The following is an 18533-nucleotide window of genomic DNA, read 5'->3' on the forward strand; positions in this document are numbered from 1 at the left end:
TTCAGAAGCAAACAACTAAACCAACCCACAAACAGACCCCCCTCACGTCCCTCCACTCCGAAATCGTCGTAACAATGTACCGCCAAACCGATAACCGAAAAGGTCTGGTACGAATGGATCGTCGAGGTATTTGCGCTGGATACATCGGCGTCACCGTCATCGCCATCTTCATCATCGGTCGCAGCAACAACCACTGCCATGTCGAGCAGCGGTGCCTCATCGCCATCGCCGCAGGATTATTCCCTATCATCATCATCATCGCTATCCGCGGCCGGGGAAAGGCGTGGATTCCGACAAGGGCAAAACTCCCGGAGGGGTGAAGAGGGTTCGTGTTGCGATGAGTGAGTTGCATTCGAGTATTAAGGATGGGTGTTTGATGTGAAATTGTGTTGGTATATGAAAAGGGGGAAATAGGATATTTTTTCTTTGATATATGGTTAACACATCTATTTATATCTATGCGCCTTAAGTTGATCCAGATGGCTGGCTACCCCTGAATTAACATCTCACGACATACTGTACGTCTCATCTGTCATCTTGAACAAAAATTCAAAAATCAACAATGGGCCAGAAGCAATCGACGAGGCAAATAATATGAATCTAAATATCTAATCTCTAACTACTATCGTACTACCCTCTTTCTCCCTTCCCAGCTAGCACCAGCACCCTATCAAGCTCAGTTAAAAATACGACTAACTTTCTCACCCCCGTTTCTACCCATGCTCTTAACAAACGTTCACGCACTTTAAGGCTCTATCTACTATACCCCCAACCTTCACAAATCCCATACGACTTTGAAGAATTAAGCTCGGCCAACGGTGCTAGAAAGCAAGAAACCATTTAAGGTCAAGGTCACCACCACCACGGTGAGTTCCTTTCCCTTCCTTTCCCTTTTTTTTTCCCCCTTCAATCCACATCGCTAGAGCCCGGTGGTATCATTGCCGTAATCGACGCAGTCCCAGTCCCGGTCCCATTGCCATTAGTATGACCATTCCCACCACCACTCCCATTCAAGTCCTGATTTTCGCCCTCGGTAAGCCCCTTCCGTATCGCAAGTACGCTATCGACAATAACAGCGTCAATGCCTTCTTTGACTTGTAACTATATTTTCCGAAACGATTTGTCAGCGTATCCAAAGCCAAAGCGGACAGCTTCTACCGCGTCTCCTCCCTCGTCCCGAGAAAAAAAAGAAAAAAAAAAAAAAGACCATTACCTTCACATTCTCCGGCTCGTTATTCGCAATTCCATACGAGACACAAACAAGACCAGACTCCTTCACAACCCTCACAAGCCTAGGTGCAATGATCAACGGCTCCGCCGCGGTCACCACCCCCAACAAGTTCCACCGCGACGCAAATCGAATCGCCTCTTGCAGACTACTAGCACGCACGTCGCCCACGACCGTGAGGCCGGAGTCCGTCAGAAACATGACAGGGATCGAGGGCTGTTTGAAGGAGAGGAGGAGGCAGATGTCCGGGTTGAAGGAGGAGAATATCATGTTGCGACCTTGCCCGAGGTCGTAGACCTTTGTGAGGACCGTGTCGACGAAGGAGTTTAGTTCGACGGCATAGGTGTCCATTTCTTCTTCTTCGGATTCGTGGAGCATGGGGTATTCTGTTTTATTCTTGGTTAGCTTTTTCTCTTACTTATTATGCCTATGCATGTTTTTGATATGAGAAGAAGTAGGGGGTCCTGTAAATTTTCGATTAAACATACTTAGCTCAATATTAAATCCAACCTCCTTTGGCAGCTTTTTAAACAATTCCTCCAACGTTGCAAATGGAGCTTGGATATGACTGCCACGCGTGTTCCCTTTGAAACCCTTTTTCTTAAAGTCGCGCGTATGTTTCATCTTCTCGCTCATAACCGACGACACAAACTCTTCGCCAACGGACATCGAGCGTTGGCGTCGCGCAGCAGACGTTCTCAGGTCAGCTAGATGAGGATCTACAGCCTTGGATGATCCTCCTGGCCCGCCGGATTCGCGTGGCCCACGCGCTTCGCTGAGATGTAAGAACTGTATTTTTGAAAAGAAAAGAAAAAAGAAATTGAGGTCAGTTCACAGCATCCGCGGAACAAGGGCTCACATCCTCAAAACGAAGGCCCAAAAGAGCAGAAAGTAGAAGACAGAATGGAAATGAAACTCACTTGTTCTAACGTTAGTGTGTGGACTGGTGCATCTATGCCAGTTTCACTAACGAGGAAATCGTGATATATCACAGGCACATGATCCTTCGTCAGTTGCACATCTAACAACCGTTAGCCCATAATGATTAACACAGCGAATGGGCCGAATGGAGGGGAAAGGTATATATATACCGAACTGCATCACCACGAAAATTGTTAGTTAGCCACCTTTCAAAGTAATAATAATGCACTCTTCGCCAATGAGACAATTATTAAACTCACCTCAACATAAGATGCTCCCAGGTTCGCGGCCGCGATAAAGGACTGTGAATGTTAGATACACTTGTCAAAGAACGAGGGAAGAAAAAACCCTCCAAACCCGACACACCTGAATCGTATTCTCGCCCAACTGTAAAGACTTGCGACCTGCTATGTTCTTTCCAAGGCCTTTTGTTCAAGTTAGGAATGAACCATCGCATATATGATGACGTAAGACAGAGGTAGAGGAGAGGATGGAGAAAACAGAGGAAAGAAGGTCGGAGATCGAATCACCTCGATGCCCAATAACCATTGTCGAAGCCATGCTCTTCCAATACGTCTGGTCTTCCGTAATAGACATATTTGGATGTTTGAACGGCGTAATAATGAGGAAATTGAATGTGACAGTACCAATGATATCGAGCGTATTCGCTGCGATTATCGGCACGGTCACGTCTCCTTGGAGGTTTATCCGCTTCGAGCCGACGGTGGGTTTAATGCTGGACAGCAATGCGACGCCGCGGCCGACGATTTTCTCCTTGGAGCCAGCGTAAGTGGGTATTAAGTCGAAGATAATTTTCACCTTGGAGGCGTCTGCCGCGTGGAAGACGATGGGCTCCGTGGCAATGCTGTCCTGGATGGGTAGGTCGATGATCTCGGGTTCACCACGCGCCTCACTGGCAGAAACGACGATGGACAATGCGGTGTCCAGCTGCGTCAGATACGCGCTGGCCATGGGAATACGATCGAGGTTAACAGCGTGTACTGATTTCCGCATGTCCATTGTTCCAAGGCTGACCAGAACCATGCTGGCGTCGGTTAGATAGCGATGGCCAAAAGTCTTGATCGGCTCTGCCGCTCGGCCTGTGGATTTTCGATCTGCTAGCGAGGCTGGCGTGGGAGGAGACAAAGAACGGGCTCGCGGAGTAGAGCTGTCAGAATCGCTCGAGATCTCCACTGGTGGAGTAGCCTGTGCCAGCAGTCGAGCGATATCCATATGACCCCTAAGAGCAGCATGTTCTTTGGCGGTCCAGCCGGAGGAGTCAGGACGCTCCAGATCAGCGCCTGCATTGATCAATAACTCCACCACACCCAAACTCCCGTCGACGCAGGCGATGAACAATGGCGTCCAAGAATATGTATTCTCCGCGAGCTCAGTATTGGCTTTTTGATCGTGCGACCCGTCCAGAAGGGCCTTGGCGCACCTATCATGGCCAAACCGTGCCGCAACATGGAGAGCAGTCTCTCCCTGCTCGTCCTGATAATTGATATCTACACCAGCATCGACCAGGAGCTGGACAATATCAACGAAATTGGATTTAGTAGCAAGCGCAAGCACGGCACTCGACTTGCATATATGTTTCCGGATTGCAGCCTGGTGCTCGTTTGCTCCCCTCCAGTTCTCCGCATTTAGCAATGCTCGAGTGGTCAGGAGATGGCCCCCAATGACACTTAGGTGCAAAGGTGCCCAACCCTCGTCATCCTGCCAGTTTGGGCCATCAATACCCTGGGAGACGTCGAACATATTCCATGCCTGCAAATGTTCAATGATAATCTCGCATACGACACGGAATCCATACTGAGCAGCATAATGGAGTGGGGTTCGACCGGAAATGTCTTTGGCAAGTAATGCACCTCGTTGTTCCGGACGGAGGTTGTCCAGGAGGTGCTGCAACAGTGAGACGGAATCGTCCGTCCTGCATAACAAGGGGGTCCGGTCGGACTCCTTTACGACAACGCGACTGTGCTGGAGGGTCGGTGCAGCAGCCGGCGTGATGTAATTTGAAGCTTCAGTTGGAAAATCGAGCACTTGAGCAGCAGAGAGCTCCGAGTCGCTCGTCGACTGCGAGCGCCCAATGGAAATGACAAGACGGTGGATGCAATTTCGTCTATTGATGTCGTCATCTTCATCCAAGGTGTCGATCTTCCCTAGCAGAGACACGACCGAATTCCTTGCACGGTAGAAAATGGAACGTTGTAATAGGGCCTTCACGGCCTTGGAATAGAGACTTGAGTCTAACTCCTCCGCCGCAATCTTCAACGTGGGTAGCAACTCCAACATAATGTGGGTATCGTCTTTGCGCAATGCATCGTCAAGAGCTAGAAGTAGGCTTGGTGGGAGCTTGAGAATTGGTCGGGAGCTAGGTTTCATCACTGATAGGGAGGAATGTGTGGAGCTCGCATCATCGAAGCCCTTTTCATCTCCCAAAACAGATAACCAATCATTGATAGTTTTTAGGGATTCCAGCAAGCCAGCATTCGTAGCAAATGGGGCAGGGTCGACTTTGGTTGGCAGATATCGCATCTGCGCTTGCGCACCGGGAAGTTTCTTGTCAAGCTTCTTTGTGATTTTGATGAAACCGCGCCGATTGACCTCGCCATACCATTGTAACTTTCGAAGCTGGCCACGCAGTTCTAGAAGCGCCGCGAGGAGATCCTCAGTGTCTTCAGAATCAAGGCTCTGCGAGGCAATAACTGAATGTCCATAGCGGTCTTCCAACAGCTTCAGGCGGCGGGAGAAGTCTGCGAACTTTTTGTTGTAGAACTGATCGACATCTTCCAGGTTACGGTCGAGGGAGTAGAAAAATCCTGTAGAATAAAACCGAAAAAACAAAACAAAGATCTTAGTACCTTGAAGGGGTCTCACACAAGTGTGTATTTTAGCAAGATGAACCCACCAGCCAAGTCTGGATCATGGCCCTCCCTCTGCGCATTGATTTCCGATTTGATCAGCTTTTTCAAGCTCTTATACTTGATATATGACGAACCCCACTCGGGCACAACATTCCTTGCAAGATTCCGGCCGAATTTCATGATGTATATGGTATGGTATGGTCTATTCTTTCCTTTCTTTCGTGATGTATCCCGTTGATCTCCTATAAATCGAAAACTGGATGCGGACCCCCAACCTCCCGTGTTAATGATGCATGCAGGAGATGTCCGATCTATTTGTGTTATTGAAGTGTGTCAAAAATCTTCCGGGGGAAATGAGAAACGGATATTGATATATCGAAGGAATTAAAGAGGCTATCCGGAGAGGGAATAAAAAGAATTGAGACAGTAAAAAAATGAACGGAGGAAGAAGATTCAGCAAGGGAAACCTCCCAGAAGGTCACAAACAGGGAAAGGGGAAATAGCAAGAGAAACGGAAGAAAAGGTGGGCCATAGGAGTCGTGGATGCCATCCTGGAGATGTCTTCTATTTAAACATATTTTCGAGTACTGTTTCTCCCTGGATATCTGTTTATGGAGGCGTTGGTGCAGCTTTTTAATCCAGCTTCTCTCGTCCTTTCCGTATCGAGGGTTTCGAGTAAATGAGGGGAGGTTTATTGATCTGCTATATCCTCTGTACAATAAATCAATGTTACCGTCACCAATTAGCTTAATTGACTCTTTAGACAACATTGATTGGACAAAATGAAGCAAACAAGGCTTGCAGCAAGGAAAAAGAAGCTGTTCCAAAAAAGAGGCCGTTCCAAAAAAGAAGTTGCACGAGTACCCTGAGCCTGTCCCTTGTACCTGTCCCTGTCCCTGTACCTGTACATACATACCTAGGTCTACTGCATTCTTTTCCCCTATCCTCTTCGCCAGCTAACAGAAGGATAAATCAGCAAGTGAGTGGTTGGTCACAGGACGGACTCCGATCACCGCGAAGAGAAGTAACTAGCAGCCAACGGAGCGAGCTGAAAGGGATGATGAGAGCGTCCCGGAGATTGGGCAGACTGGACTGACTGACTCGAACAGCTAGCTGGCCCTAGTTCAGTTCCGGCCACAGAGCTTTTCTTCTCTGTTTTTCTGCCCTGGAGTCGGTGAGGGATCGACCCTGCGCGCTGTGAATGGTGGAGAGCTGGGGCGGGAAGAAATTGGGGGCCCTCCCGTGGGGCGGCGGAACTAGTTATATACTAAATTATAATAAGCTAACTACCGACTGCAGCTAGGAAAAGATCAGGTGGGTGTGTGTTCGCTGTGGCGTTTCGAAGCGCAAACAAGCAAGCAGCTGAGAAGAGAAGGGAAGGCAACGCAGGATGAAATAAGGAAGAAAGAAAGAAAGAAAGATAGAAAGACAGGAAGACAGGAAGGAGGTTGTTAAGGGATTAACTATTGGAAGAAACAAAGAAACAGTACATACGGACAGTACATACAGTACATACAGTACATACAGTACAGCGTATGCAGCGTATGTACTGTAGTTATTGGACCGGGATGACTCAGCGGGCCAGCGCGTGAGGAGAATGTTGGCTCTGATTGGCCAGTGGCTGGTGGAAGGCGTGTGTTGATATTGGCATCGATCTATTGACGCCAGTATTGTATTTGGGGACGGGACGGGATGGGATGGGATGGGATCATGGATGGTTTGGTGGAACAGTTGGTTGTCGGGACAGGGCGAGACATGGCGAGGATGGTTATTATTTCTCGATCAAGACATGGAACAGTTGCAGGTCTAGTTACGGATTACAGCATTATTTCTAAAGACATAGTCTACACGTGCAACGGTATAAAGGAACCTAGTCCATCCTATCATAGAAGAAGAGGAGCATCTGTATCTATCTCTCAATTCATCCGCATGCACCGGGTACCGGCAGGCATATATGTATATATATATATATATATATATATATATATATATATATAAACATGATGAGAAATACTACATACATATGCACAGCACATGCAAACAAAGAGCAAGCAAACTTCCAACATCTTGCAAGACCTTTACGGAACAGGTTGTAACTTAAGCAATATCATCCTGGAATGCCCAGATATGCTGTGCTGCGTGGTCTCGGTGCACAGATTTAAGCCAGTCCTAAGCCACTGTCCCACCTTCCCCGGCTTCTGCCAAGGCAAGGACAGAATGTACGCATTATGCATTATTATTATTCCCAGTCATCGGGCAACTAGGATATGTGAAATGTTTCCAACCAAGAAGAAAGGAGGAGGAGGAGGAGGAGGGGGGGGGGCGGAGGAAGAAGCTCATCTAACTTCAATTTCGAGAATATATGAATGTAAGAACGAGGTGAATTGTTGCAGCGCCATGTATATATATATTCTCAATTTCTACAAACTCCTGACTGCCGCGTTAGGTTGTTGACATTGAGCAACGACCAAAAAATAACAAGGAACAAGACCGTGCATGATGAAGGAAGAAGAGTTTTTGAACTTTGAAGCAGTCAACCAAGTGGAGCTCCGTGGTGTAAAAATGCCATCGTTAAAAAGGGGAAAAAAGAATTAAGTGGAGTAATCCATCCCATAACATATTAAGAGGGGAAATTAAAACGGGAACAAAACCAATTTGAGAAAAACTCAGAGAAGAGAGAAACACAAAATAAAAAGATAGAAAATGAAAACGAGAAAATGAGAAAATCCCAGAAATGAACAGCAGAAATCCATGCCCTACCTATCTAAACCCCTTAACTAAAGAGAAACAATAATAAATATGAAAGAACTAGCAGTACAACAAAATATTCTGGTATAAGAAAATGGGGGATAGAATGAACAGACCCATGAAGAATAAAACAGCAAATAATAAACGAGGGGGAAAACAGATGAACAGATCCCATACAAACCGGGGGGAAAAAAAAGAGAAAGAAAGAAAGAAAAAAAGAAAACAAGAAATATAGGAAATCAGATCAGATCAAACAAACAAATAAAAATACACCGCAATTGAATCAATCAAACATAGACAACAGCCATACGCAAAATTAAGGAAAGAGGAGGGAAGACCGACAAAACAAATTAGAGCATCAACTATCTCAACCTTCAACCAAAACCCTTAGTCCCTCCACTCCACACCTCAACACCTCCTCCCCCATCCCTTCCCCTCCAGCAGCAGTTCCCTTCCCACCTCCACCACCGATACCCCCAACCAAACAACCCCTCAACACATCCACAGCGCCTTTCTCCTTCAACACCCTCCGCGCCTTTCTCCCCGCTTCCTCTTCACAGCATCCCATATTCCTCACACAGACAAGCCCTCGATGAACCATCTCCACCCCCCCATCCCCATCACCCTCTTTACACATCCCCAACACAACCTCCACGCCCCCCTCCCTCGCCAACACTGCTTCTACAACGCCCTCAAACTCCGTTAGCACCGCCAACGCACCTCCCGCCGCCCTCCGCGTGGGCAGATCCCGCGCATCAGCTAGGGCCAGGAGGATATGCAGCCGCTGGGCGGCGCGCGGGGTTCCATCGGCGAATTTGGCGATGGCGTCGGGGCAGGTTGTCAGGTTGCAGGTGAGTTCTGTGGCGGCGCGTTGGAGGTGGGTGTTTGAGGAGAGGAGGAGGTCTTCGACTGTGGGGAAGGCGAGGCGGGTTATTAGGGATGCGGCAGAAGGGGGCGAGGAGGATGAGGATGAGGAGGATGAGGAAGGGGGGGCCGAGGCGAGGTTTGTGAGCGCGAGGAGGGATTCGAAGGTGGGGAGGAGGTCGCGTGGGGCTTCGGTGGAGAGGGTGGGGGAGGAGGAGGATGATGGTGAGGAGGAGGAGGAGGATGGTTGGAGGAGGTGAACAAGGGGTCTGATTGCTGTGGTGACTTGGGGGAAGCCCGAGGTGGAGAAGACGTGGGCTGGGTTAACGGAGATGAGGATGCGGGCGAGAGCGTGGGCGGCATTTTGGGTTGGTTCGTCGTTTGCTCGGTAGTTGGTGCTGTTCTCTGTGCGGGAGGAGATGAGGGATAGGAGTAGTTTGATGGCACCTTGTTGGGCGAGTTTTCCACGGGTTTGTGGGGCTTTGGAGAGGGAGAGTAGGATCTTGCTGGTCAGATCTTGGATGGAGTTGGAGGCTGTGTTGGCTTTGTTGCAGTCGATGAGTAGAGGCATGATACCAGCATTGATGACCGTTGTACAGCGCTCCTTCACATGGCTGTCGTCGTCCAGGGGATTAGACGCTGCAGGTTGGGAAGATGCGTTCGCGTACGATCTAAGCTGGGAGATTTTCTTCTGTTCTTCAGATAAATTAGGACGGTATTTTGTGAGATTATGGATGATCATGAGTCCGCCGTAAACGAGAGATGCGTCGGTAACATTGTTTTTGAGTATAGCTTCTAGGTCTGACTGGAAAGTCGACCCTTTGGAAACCAGCTGTTCCTTGACCTCTGGCTTGACGGAGGAAAATGCCAAGCCCTCAACCAAATGATGGAAGTCTCCTTTCTGCGGACGCTTAGCTAGGAGGATTTTAAATCTTTCAACTAGATCATGGGAACTACCTGACGATTCCTCCGCCCGGATCCTCGACGCAGCAGTCGAGGGTTTCGGATTGGCATCATTTTCAGAGGCCCTGATTTTGGCCAAGATAACAGCAGCGAGCTCTGCGCGTTCGTCGGCTCCATTGCTGAGCGTATGGGAGAGCCAGTCTGCGCAATGCTTATCAATGGCTTCGCGGCACTGCTTGTCGATGCAGGAGGCGTTAAACAGTTCCAGTACAGCGCGTTCCACGGTGATACCTTTACGCTTCTGTTCGAGCAAGGCAAGAAGAGATTGGACAAATCCCTTAGTCAAGAAGAGAGCTGCAGTGATGGAGGGGATAATAGGAAAGACAGCAGCGGCGGCAGAGAAAGCAAAGATATAGTCGTCATTCCGCTGTCTCGCAACACGAGCCGTAAGGATTTTGGAGAAAAGTGTCTGCCCGTTCTCCCCCGCAGCTTCAAGGTATTTGGCGGTTGCCAATGTGGCCTGGCTGCGGACGTCACTGGGCAACCTCAGGTCCAGGGAAGACAAAATGGCATCAAAGCACTCCTCGTCAACCAAGTGCTGCAGATTCTCCGCATCGACTGCAAGAAGTCGGGCAATCCCCTTAAGGGAGCGGCCGTCTAGGTCATGTCCGGATTCCATGAGCTTGGCAATAAAGAGCTGGAACAGCTCACTTTTGCAGTGGTTGCGGACTTGTTCGGACTGCCAGAGCGCCGTATCCAGCACCACAGTATCCAAACATACGACAGCACCATCTCCCCGGTCGTAGATCTCGTCGAAGAATTGGGTAACGGAGAGTTGGAGCTGGGCGGCAAAGTGGCGGCGAATATGGGGGCTGTTCCGCACCAGGGCGGTAATTATCTCGTCCTGGATATTCGAGAGGCTCGTGGCGGGGCAGGAGAGGATGAGGTTAAGGGTATCGAGGGCAGCTTCAGGGGGAGGCTGCAGGCCATCAACGCGGAGGCGTACGGCGGCGTCGCGACCGGCGCTTTCGTCTTTGTGGGTGACATACCGGCGGCAGAGGTTTACGAGTACGTGGTTTGTCTCTTCGTCCTCCGATATTTTCTTGAAGGCAGCTTTGACTTCGTCGTTATCTGGAGCCAGGGAGATCGCCTCGCGGAGGTTTCTTGAAGCGGCCTGAAAAAAAGGAAAGAGTCAGACCACGGTTCTCCAGTACAAGATTGCGGCGCAAAGAGAATGAAAAGAGGGACTACCTCTCGATGGCCTGCATCAACTAATTCGACGGCTTCTCTAGCCAGCTGGACGGCGCGGTCATCGGAGGCGGACTGCACCATGGAGGCGGCGATCTGTTGAAGAGGCCGCTCGTTTCGTTTCTGGATGAGGAGACGTTGGTTCTCGAATCGGCTGGATCGGCTGAAGCGCGATTGACGGCGATATCGCCTCAAGAGGGCTCTAACTTGTTAGAAGGAATAACCGCTGGGCGTAAGACGTGGGAAAGAGAGCCAGGCAGCTCGACGGGAGAAGGGTTTTGGGGGTTGGGGGTTGGGAGAAGTTTTGGTAGAAGTTTTGGCAGATTGACTCAGGGCGAGGTTGTTGTTGGCGGAGTTGGCGGAGGCTCGATCGGAGTCCGGCAAAGAAGAAGAAGAGCGCAGTTTTGGAGGGAGGAAGAACAGAAAGGAGACACCAGCAACAACGATGCAACAACCAAAGCAAAGACAGAGGAGAGGAAATAGATAAATAAATAAGGAGTCGGAGAAAATAAATAAAAAATAAAAAAAATAAAAATAAGCGTGTTGGGGGGTTGGTTCTTAGGGTTTGGGCAGTTGAGTTGGGCGGCGAAAGAGTTCTAAATGTAGAATTAATTATACTTTTTCCCTTATCTATTCTGTTAAACAAGTGCGGAAAAGAAAAAAGAAAAAAGAAAAAGAGATGTATGTGTGTTTTCTTTGTCTGTCCGGGGAAGGATGAGAGAGAGAGAGAGATATATATATATATATATATATACTCCGTATATATATGTGAAATAAGGATGATGAGTATATGTATGTGCGGAGTACTTATATGTTGAGTAACAAGCAATAAGTAATAATAATAACAGTCTCACAAGAGAGAAAAAAGAAGAATAATATAATAAAAAATAATTTACAAGCCCTGCAGGAAGCGGAATTAAAAATAATAATAATACATAAGATAACTATGAGTGAGTTACTACTGGAGAGGTCAAGCTCTCCTCTCCCTCTCCCTCTCCCTCTCCCTCTCCCTCTCCCGAGTCCGCAGTCCCGCCGTCCCCAGTCCGTCCCCAGGATTAGCGTCAATTGCAGTGGGGATAATTGCTTTTTCTGAGATAGCAGCCCGGGTAGCACCAGCTTGCTTATGCGAATGAAACGAGTCATCGACATCATGATTGATAAGACGCGGCGGAGGAATGAATCTCCATCCAACCGGATTCTTCTGCTTCTGCACGCACGCCGGAGCCAAGAGCTATAACTATAGAAAAAAATAACGTCAATATAATATCTATCTATAGTGTGTGCGATCGAGGTAAGTCGCTAATAATAGCTTGAGATATTGGCTCGTACTGCCAATGCTTGCCTTCAGTGTGCGACTGCTGGGCGAAGGATGCAAGCGTTGAGCGGAAAATGAGCTGAGGATGAAGATGAATGAAGACGGAGATGAAGATGAAGATGAAAGATGAAAGATGAAAGATGAAAGATGGAGTTGAAATTTGAGCTTGAAGACGCCGTTTCGGTATGGACATAGCTACAGTAAATAACTACAGTACGTACAGTGCAACTGATATAGACACACTCAACAGCACAACAACACAGCTTCAAATATCCCAAACCATACATACATACTCCGTCCTATCCAGTAACTACTAGAGACAGACAGCATTGCATTGCATCTCTGTCGCGTCCTCACCATGCGACCATAGCTAGTTTTATAACTAGTCATTTTGCCTCTCTCCTCCACCCACCCCCATCCATCATCCATCCATCCATCCACCATCACCACCATCACCATGAACGCTGTCGACGGCGCAACCCATTATGACCCCTCCTCCAATAACGGTATACAACAGCTCTCTTCTCTTGTTGTTCACCCAGCCTTAGATTAGATATCTTCAGAGTAGCTAGCTAACTAACTAAACTAAAATTCATCCCTTCAGTCCCCGCCCCCTCCCTCCTCACCGTCATCCTCGATACAAATCCCCACGCCTGGGCCCGCCTTGAACCCTCCCTCCCGTTCTCCGCCGCCATCGCAAACCTTCTCGTCTTCATCAACGCCCATCTGGCCTGTAACTACGCAAACAAGGTTGCCGTCGTCGCCTCCCACTGCCATCATGCTACCTGGCTCTACCCTACCCCTTCCACCCCCCCGTCCTCGTCGTCAGACCAGCAGACCACACCGCCAGATCGGGACGTCATCATGAACGGCCAACCCTCCCCCGAAGAATATCATCAGCAAGGAAAAGGAAAAGAAGAAGAAAGAGATGATGATGATGATGATGAACCTATAAACAAATACCGCCCCTTCCGCCTCGTCGAAGAACAACTAACCCGCAACCTCCACGCCCTCCTCTCCACCACCACCTCTGCCGACATCTCCTCCACAACCTCCACCATGATCGCTGGCGCCCTCACTCTCGCCCTCAGCCACATAAACCGCGAAACAATCGCCCACGCCGAAACCCACGGCACCGCAAAACCAGACGGCACCTCCGCCTCCACCTCCACCTCCACAGGCACCACAGCATCCGGCCTCCCACCCCCGCCAGGCACCACCCCCGCCACCTCCTCCCCAACCCCTCCTCACCTTTCCAACCCCACAGCCCTCCAATCCCGCATCCTCATAATCTCCCTAAGCAGCACCACCCACGCCGCCCAACACTACATCCCCATCATGAACAGCATCTTCGCCTGCCAGCGCCTGCACATCCCAATCGACATCCTCAAGCTAGCCGGCGACGCCGCATTCCTCCAGCAAGCCTCCGACGCCACCCGCGGCATCTACATCCCCGTCACCTCCCACCCCGCCGGCTTCCTGCAGTATCTGATGCTAGGCTTCCTCCCGGACCAGCGCGCGCGCGCGCACCTGGTCCTGCCCAGCCGCGTCGACGTCGATTTCCGCGCGGCGTGCTTCTGTCACCGCCGCGTTGTCGACGTCGGGTTTGTGTGTAGTATTTGTCTGAGTATCTTTTGCGAGCCGCTTGGTGGGGTTGATGGGGTTGCGGAGTGTTTGACGTGCGGGTCACAGTTGGGGGTTGGGGAGTATGCCGTTAAGCCTGTTGTGGTTGCGGGGAGGAAGAGGAAGAGGAAGAAGGAGAAAGGGGTTGGTGGGAAGGGGGGTGTATCGCCTGGGTCAGCGACGCCGACTCCTACGCCGGGAGCTCTGTAGGTAGCAATATATATATATATATATATATATTTTAGGGCATATTCTCATTTCATGGTTGTAATATAATTAGCCATCTTAGATTTTCTACAGGATATCTTTCTCCATTCTTTCTTGTCTAGCTAGCGACTTATGTAGAGTGGGGCGTATCTACCTTCTCAAATTCGGAAGTGTTCTAAAATCATATCTCCATCCATCCCAGTGGTGAATTCGAATCCGGATGAGAACAAAACAAAAAGGGACGCAATTTACCTTCCAAATTTATCCCACGTCCTACTACCGGGTACCCTAGTTATCCATCCAACTTACACCCAGCATCGTAGCCCTATATCTACTTCTCGTATATCAGATACACAGCACTTGTCCCACCCTCATTCTACCCGCACAATTCCCCCCAACCATCATAAAGCAAATCTTACCCTCCCACAACAACCCCTTGGCTCTCCGTATGTAACAAAACCCGGCCAAGGACTGTGGTACCTCCCTTCCCTACCTAACCCACCAAATACCACCAACCTACCTTGCGCAGATGCTCTATTTTTTAACTATAACTAGTAAATGGATGATGCTTATCACGCCCAGCCCTGAGGCCTGCGAAATCCAAACCCTGCCGAGTCAAATACACGTTGCAAGTTTCACCCCAAGGAATCAAAAGCGTAAGATATACCGAGTAGGGTTTCCTTTTGGTTCTTTATATGGTCTGACAGCGTCACACCTCCGCTACCAGAGACTAGGCAAACATTAAACAAGATTGGCAGTGCAGATTAGGGAACGCCAGTAGCATGGAGTGGTGTGAGAGGGAGGAGTGAGAAGCGAGGAGGGAGGATGAGTAAAGGTGTGGCACAGAGAAAAAACGGTAACGAAATTACTAAAAAGGATATGCCAACCAATCAGTTCTTCCCGACAGAACACACAGCCAAGGCTATAGAGGAGCATCAGACTCATCTAGCTCCGGAAGTGAATAGGTCTCCCCTTGTCTGCCATTGTGCCATCCTCAAAAGACATCCCAGGATTATCAAAACGCATCAATCTAGAACCGTCAGCATCCCATCCAATGAAATGGTCTCGTCGTGTTATCTGCCTTCCCTGCTTTGTACAGCTGCCTGGTTAGTTTTCTTCTGAGAGCGCGGAAACAATTCAAATCTCACCTGGTAGGGTGAGATGACAATGCGGACATCGAGTTGAATATGCTCTTGCAGGGGTGATTGCTAATGCTGAAGTTAAAGCAGCAGAAGGGAAAATTAATTTACAGGATCCAAATTCGCTGTATGGGCAAAGAACGTAATATGTGTTGCTGTCCCTGTATATGTTCGCTTTCCTATCTGCGCCTGAATCCATCCGACACAGAACTAGTCAAAAAAGGCCCTGACAATGGGATATGGATCGTGACTTAGGCAGCAAGGACACTTCCCTCTCCGGACGCGATACGGAGTAGGATGTATCTTTCTTCGATTCGTCTAAATGCTAGAGTCACGTATTGATAGAAAACACTCGGTAGGAGCGTAGGTAAGTAGATATCTCCAAAATGCCCCTTACTCGGTGCTAGGAGGCCGAATACCTGAACAGAGAAAGTACCGAGTCAGCTACTCATCGTTTCTCAGACCAAGTGTCTAGTGAGACCCTATTATTTGACCAACATCATGAAAAAGGGTTTCGGGCATGTCAAATACCTATTAAGCCTAATAAATCGTCCTCCTTGGGCAACTTTGTCGTGACCTCTGTTGCGAGACATAAGACATTTCGGTTCCGTATCGGCGGAGTTCATAGAAGCAAGAGCCTATGCATGTCAGCTACAATGTTCGCCTGGCAAATAATGTATAGGATCTGGCACTTACGAATGAATCCGTATTGTGTCCAAAGTAAAAGGCAATTCCCTCCTTGGTAACTTTAACGGTCATCACCCCAATAGCAGCATGGCAGTGGCTACTCCTAACACCAGGATGGCCTAAGGAGAGTAAAGTTAGAATAATCATGGGAGTAGGAGCGGTTGCGGATAATTTCAGGGGTTGGAATAATAGCCAATCAAACACCGTACCCATAAAGTCTACATCGATCATAGCCTCTAGTGCTTCGTCTTCATTCACGGTCTCGAAAACGCCCGGCTGTCCTGCCACCTTTCGAGTACTTGAATATATCCGCTCCGCGCACACATTGGAGGCCATCGTTGTAGCCATATGCTCACCGGTGCCACTTGTCACAGCCGCAACACATGTTTTGGCTTCGTCTTCGGGATCCACTGGAATAACAGCGGTTCCAACACCAACAAGAGCCGCTGGGCCAGTACGTCCGCTGTGTTTCATGCCAATACCGCCAGAAGAAGAGCCTGCTGCGATATTTCCATGGCAATCAACAGCGATGGCCCCGACAGTGTCAATAATGTTGTCATCCGAGCCTATTATATAGCCTTTCCGAGGAGGTTCCTCAAATGAGTCGTTTTGGGCCTGATCTCCAAAATTTTCCGGCGGTATAGCATTTCCTGCATATCCAAGAGAGGTTGATGCCGCAGTTCCTAACTCTAAGGGGAATCTGGCCCTTTTCCGCTTTCGGTTTTCGGCTGATTGAAAGGAGCCATCGATTGCACCTGGGGATTCCGTAACGTGCTCTGTCCGGTTGAGACAGATGTCCACGAATTCCGCGTTCATATCCTCCTCAGACTCACGGACACTTGCATCGGGCAGATGTGTAAGAGGTCGAATGCTGGTATCAGGGGATGCCACGCCATCAGATCCATTATTAGAACTTGACGGAGGATTTGTAGGGTTTGACGAACGCCACCATGACCTTGAGGTAATATTGCGGCCAGGGCTGGAAAAACGAGATCTAGTTGAAGCAGTGTGTCCAGGGTGCTGATATTGAGGATCCTTTTGGGCCTCCTCCACTTGGGCCTCCTCAGCTTCTACTTGTGCCAAATCCCGTTTCCACCGCAGCCAACGTTCGCGCGAACCACCAGAAACAAGGAAGTCAGCATGGAGGATTGGCATGCCGTTTTCATATGCAAAATCTGTTGCCCCTGAGCCAACTAGAAGATTGGGTGGCACCCTGTTCAAAGACAGTGGCTTCGTTGAGACATCTAGAACGAGACGCGCAAGTGAAATCGGGTTTTTAATATCTACGAAGCAAGATTCATTAGCTAGAATGATATTAGTCAGGGAACTCTCTACACGCACGTTCCACAGCGCCAACGGCGCCGCTTCGACCCAGGTGGTCCACAATGGTCGCGTCGCATTCCACCGTGCCGTGAGCAGAGAGATTGCTGCCGTATCCTGCATTTGTAATTTCATGATCCTCCAAGAATTTGATGGCGACCTCGACCGCGTCCACAGCGCGTCCTCCAGCTCTCAAAACAGTCATTCCGAGTGTTGCCGCCCTGATTCCAAAATCAGTTCTGTAAAAATGCAACAGCATGGGGAATGTAAAAAGAGGGCTTACTGATTGCATACCCAAAGATGGGTTGATTCAGCCTGGTAGCTGTGGAATCCCGCGCCGGCATGGATAAAAATGGCAGAGACCCTCTGAGGCTGTACCTCCTTCGAATGAGAAAAAACCATGGCTGCGGTGGAATCAAGTTTCTTTAGAATAGGTATCAGAAGTCAACTATGGGACAATTGACACTCTCAAGGCTAATACCAGGGTTTAATGAGCGAAGTGAGGCCGTGGAGTAAACTCAAGTGAGGAGATATTCTGTTTCGCAGTGAAAATCCTGAGATTCACATTGGGTGGTTAGAAGCAAACACCTCCAGTCAAACAGCTGCTGTGAAAAGGTTCAACACAAGAGCTGCCCCCTTTGTACCTTGATGCGCCAACCAGCGCAATGGATTAAGTTGATAAACACTAGCTGACCATAATAAAGTGGTATTGAGATATCCAAGTGAGCGGGTATGGTCGCGTTGCTATGCAGACGGCCAGGGCTAGGCTACTAAGGAGATACTGAGCCCGTGGCTCACGGGTAAAGGAATGAATGGCAGCAATAGGGAAAATATATAGGTATGCTTCTAGGTAAAAGGTATAGAGAAGGCTAATACCCCTCAGACGACAAGATAATAGTAGGATATAAACGAATGAACAGGAATAGTAGGCTGAGGGAGGATAAGGTATAGAGTGAGAATGGAGAGAAAATGGCTCCAAAGAAACAACAAAAAAGGGGAAAAATAAGACAAACGGAACGGGGACAAAAAAGGTGCGCATTACAGCCGCATTTCTGCAGAAGGAGACACACGCATCAGAGTCCTAGAAGAAGCCGCAGCCTGGAATCGACTGTTTATTGTGGACGGCTTGAGGTGTATAACTAGTAGTAGTACAGCCGCCCGAATGCCGTTTCCCCATACTCATGGAAGAAGGGAGCGAGCAAGAGAAAGCGTAGCAGGCTGGGAGAATTGAACAAAGAAATGGAACAAAAAAGAAACCAATGTAGCTCCACGATGCAGTAGAATGACTATGAGAATAGTTTAATTTAATGTCTTGAGTACGGAGCACATTTCATCTTTAGTCGAAGTTTTATATACGGAGTAGAGAGAGCTTCAATGCGGCTCTCGTTGGTTTGGTCAGCCGCCACGTGACTGCGCTTATCTCATCAACTGCAGTGACATCGCCGGAGGGGGAGGGAGTC

General features: G+C 49.0%; 5 protein-coding genes across 8 annotated transcripts in view; 2 read left to right on the forward strand and 3 right to left on the reverse strand.

The window, feature by feature from the left end:
- BDBG_01016 (protein arginine N-methyltransferase 5) overlaps positions 1 to 1813 on the forward strand; it is a 5199-nt gene extending 3386 nt beyond the window's left edge. Inside the window, exon 5 of the mRNA XM_031720151.1 lies at positions 36 to 1813. Coding sequence (XP_031576196.1) covers positions 36 to 320 — 285 coding nt within the window. The 3' untranslated portion in view covers positions 321 to 1813. The remainder of the gene's footprint in view (positions 1 to 35) is intronic.
- Positions 388 to 6945, reverse strand: BDBG_01017. Of its 2 annotated transcripts, XM_031720153.1 has the most exons (11): positions 6121 to 6806; positions 5936 to 5975; positions 5064 to 5730; positions 2680 to 4974; positions 2516 to 2574; positions 2410 to 2451; positions 2320 to 2323; positions 2149 to 2249; positions 1717 to 2017; positions 1214 to 1614; positions 388 to 1101 (listed from the first exon to the last, which is right to left on the reverse strand). In XM_031720153.1, exons 3-11 carry the CDS (start codon positions 5197 to 5199, stop codon positions 907 to 909), a joined length of 3534 nt encoding a protein of 1177 aa, XP_031576198.1. In that variant the 5' UTR covers positions 5200 to 5730; positions 5936 to 5975; positions 6121 to 6806; the 3' UTR covers positions 388 to 906. The 2 variants fall into 2 exon arrangements, with proteins under 2 accessions (XP_031576198.1, XP_031576197.1); XM_031720152.1 differs by having other exon boundaries at positions 5936 to 6945.
- Positions 6946 to 7106: 161 nt separating this feature from the next.
- On the reverse strand, positions 7107 to 12350 carry BDBG_01019 (actin cytoskeleton organization protein). The gene is made up of 2 exons (XM_002628065.2): positions 10786 to 12350; positions 7107 to 10708 (listed from the first exon to the last, which is right to left on the reverse strand). Exons 1-2 carry the CDS (start codon positions 10864 to 10866, stop codon positions 8135 to 8137), a joined length of 2655 nt encoding a protein of 884 aa, XP_002628111.1. The 5' UTR covers positions 10867 to 12350; the 3' UTR covers positions 7107 to 8134.
- BDBG_01020 lies at positions 11761 to 18416 on the forward strand. Of its 2 annotated transcripts, none has more exons than XM_031720154.1 (3): positions 11761 to 12280; positions 12348 to 12603; positions 12702 to 18416. In XM_031720154.1, the coding sequence occupies exons 2-3, from the start codon at positions 12555 to 12557 to the stop codon at positions 13928 to 13930; spliced, it is 1278 nt and encodes a 425-aa protein (XP_031576199.1). In that variant the 5' UTR covers positions 11761 to 12280; positions 12348 to 12554; the 3' UTR covers positions 13931 to 18416. The 2 variants fall into 2 exon arrangements, with proteins under 2 accessions (XP_031576199.1, XP_002628112.1); XM_002628066.2 differs by having other exon boundaries at positions 11761 to 12073; positions 12321 to 12603; positions 12702 to 14229.
- Positions 12606 to 18528, reverse strand: BDBG_01021. Of its 2 annotated transcripts, none has more exons than XM_031720155.1 (7): positions 17357 to 18528; positions 17095 to 17294; positions 15963 to 17036; positions 15763 to 15872; positions 15598 to 15704; positions 15178 to 15485; positions 12606 to 15016 (listed from the first exon to the last, which is right to left on the reverse strand). In XM_031720155.1, the coding sequence occupies exons 1-6, from the start codon at positions 17473 to 17475 to the stop codon at positions 15470 to 15472; spliced, it is 1626 nt and encodes a 541-aa protein (XP_031576200.1). In that variant the 5' UTR covers positions 17476 to 18528; the 3' UTR covers positions 12606 to 15016; positions 15178 to 15469. The 2 variants fall into 2 exon arrangements, with proteins under 2 accessions (XP_031576200.1, XP_031576201.1); XM_031720156.1 differs by having other exon boundaries at positions 13966 to 15485; positions 17357 to 17627; positions 17718 to 18528.
- Positions 18529 to 18533: the final 5 nt, after the last annotated feature.

The sequence above is a fragment of the Blastomyces gilchristii genome, assembly GCF_000003855.2.
Source record: "Blastomyces gilchristii SLH14081 genomic scaffold supercont1.2, whole genome shotgun sequence".
NCBI lineage: Eukaryota > Fungi > Ascomycota > Eurotiomycetes > Onygenales > Ajellomycetaceae > Blastomyces > Blastomyces gilchristii.

Excerpts from the sequence above, each read along its gene's own strand:
- BDBG_01021 (XM_031720155.1), bottom strand. The coding sequence starts at position 17,475 with ATGGTTTTTTCTCATTCGAAGGAGGTACAGCCTCAGAGGGTCTCTGCC. Across the intron at positions 17,295-17,356 it reads CATCTTTGGGTATGCAATCA|GGCGGCAACACTCGGAATGA; the intron begins GTAAGCCCTCTT and ends TTTTGGAATCAG. Across the intron at positions 17,037-17,094 it reads CGCCGTTGGCGCTGTGGAAC|ATATTAAAAACCCGATTTCA; the intron begins GTGCGTGTAGAG and ends CTTGCTTCGTAG.
- BDBG_01019 (XM_002628065.2), bottom strand. The coding sequence starts at position 10,866 with ATGGTGCAGTCCGCCTCCGATGACCGCGCCGTCCAGCTGGCTAGAGAA. Across the intron at positions 10,709-10,785 it reads TTGATGCAGGCCATCGAGAG|GCCGCTTCAAGAAACCTCCG; the intron begins GTAGTCCCTCTT and ends CCTTTTTTTCAG.
- BDBG_01020 (XM_031720154.1), top strand. The coding sequence starts at position 12,555 with ATGAACGCTGTCGACGGCGCAACCCATTATGACCCCTCCTCCAATAAC. Across the intron at positions 12,604-12,701 it reads TGACCCCTCCTCCAATAACG|TCCCCGCCCCCTCCCTCCTC; the intron begins GTATACAACAGC and ends TCATCCCTTCAG.
- BDBG_01017 (XM_031720152.1), bottom strand. The coding sequence starts at position 5,199 with ATGAAATTCGGCCGGAATCTTGCAAGGAATGTTGTGCCCGAGTGGGGT. Across the intron at positions 2,575-2,679 it reads AATGGTTATTGGGCATCGAG|GCCTTGGAAAGAACATAGCA; the intron begins GTGATTCGATCT and ends CTTGAACAAAAG. Across the intron at positions 2,452-2,515 it reads TGGGCGAGAATACGATTCAG|TCCTTTATCGCGGCCGCGAA; the intron begins GTGTGTCGGGTT and ends TAACATTCACAG.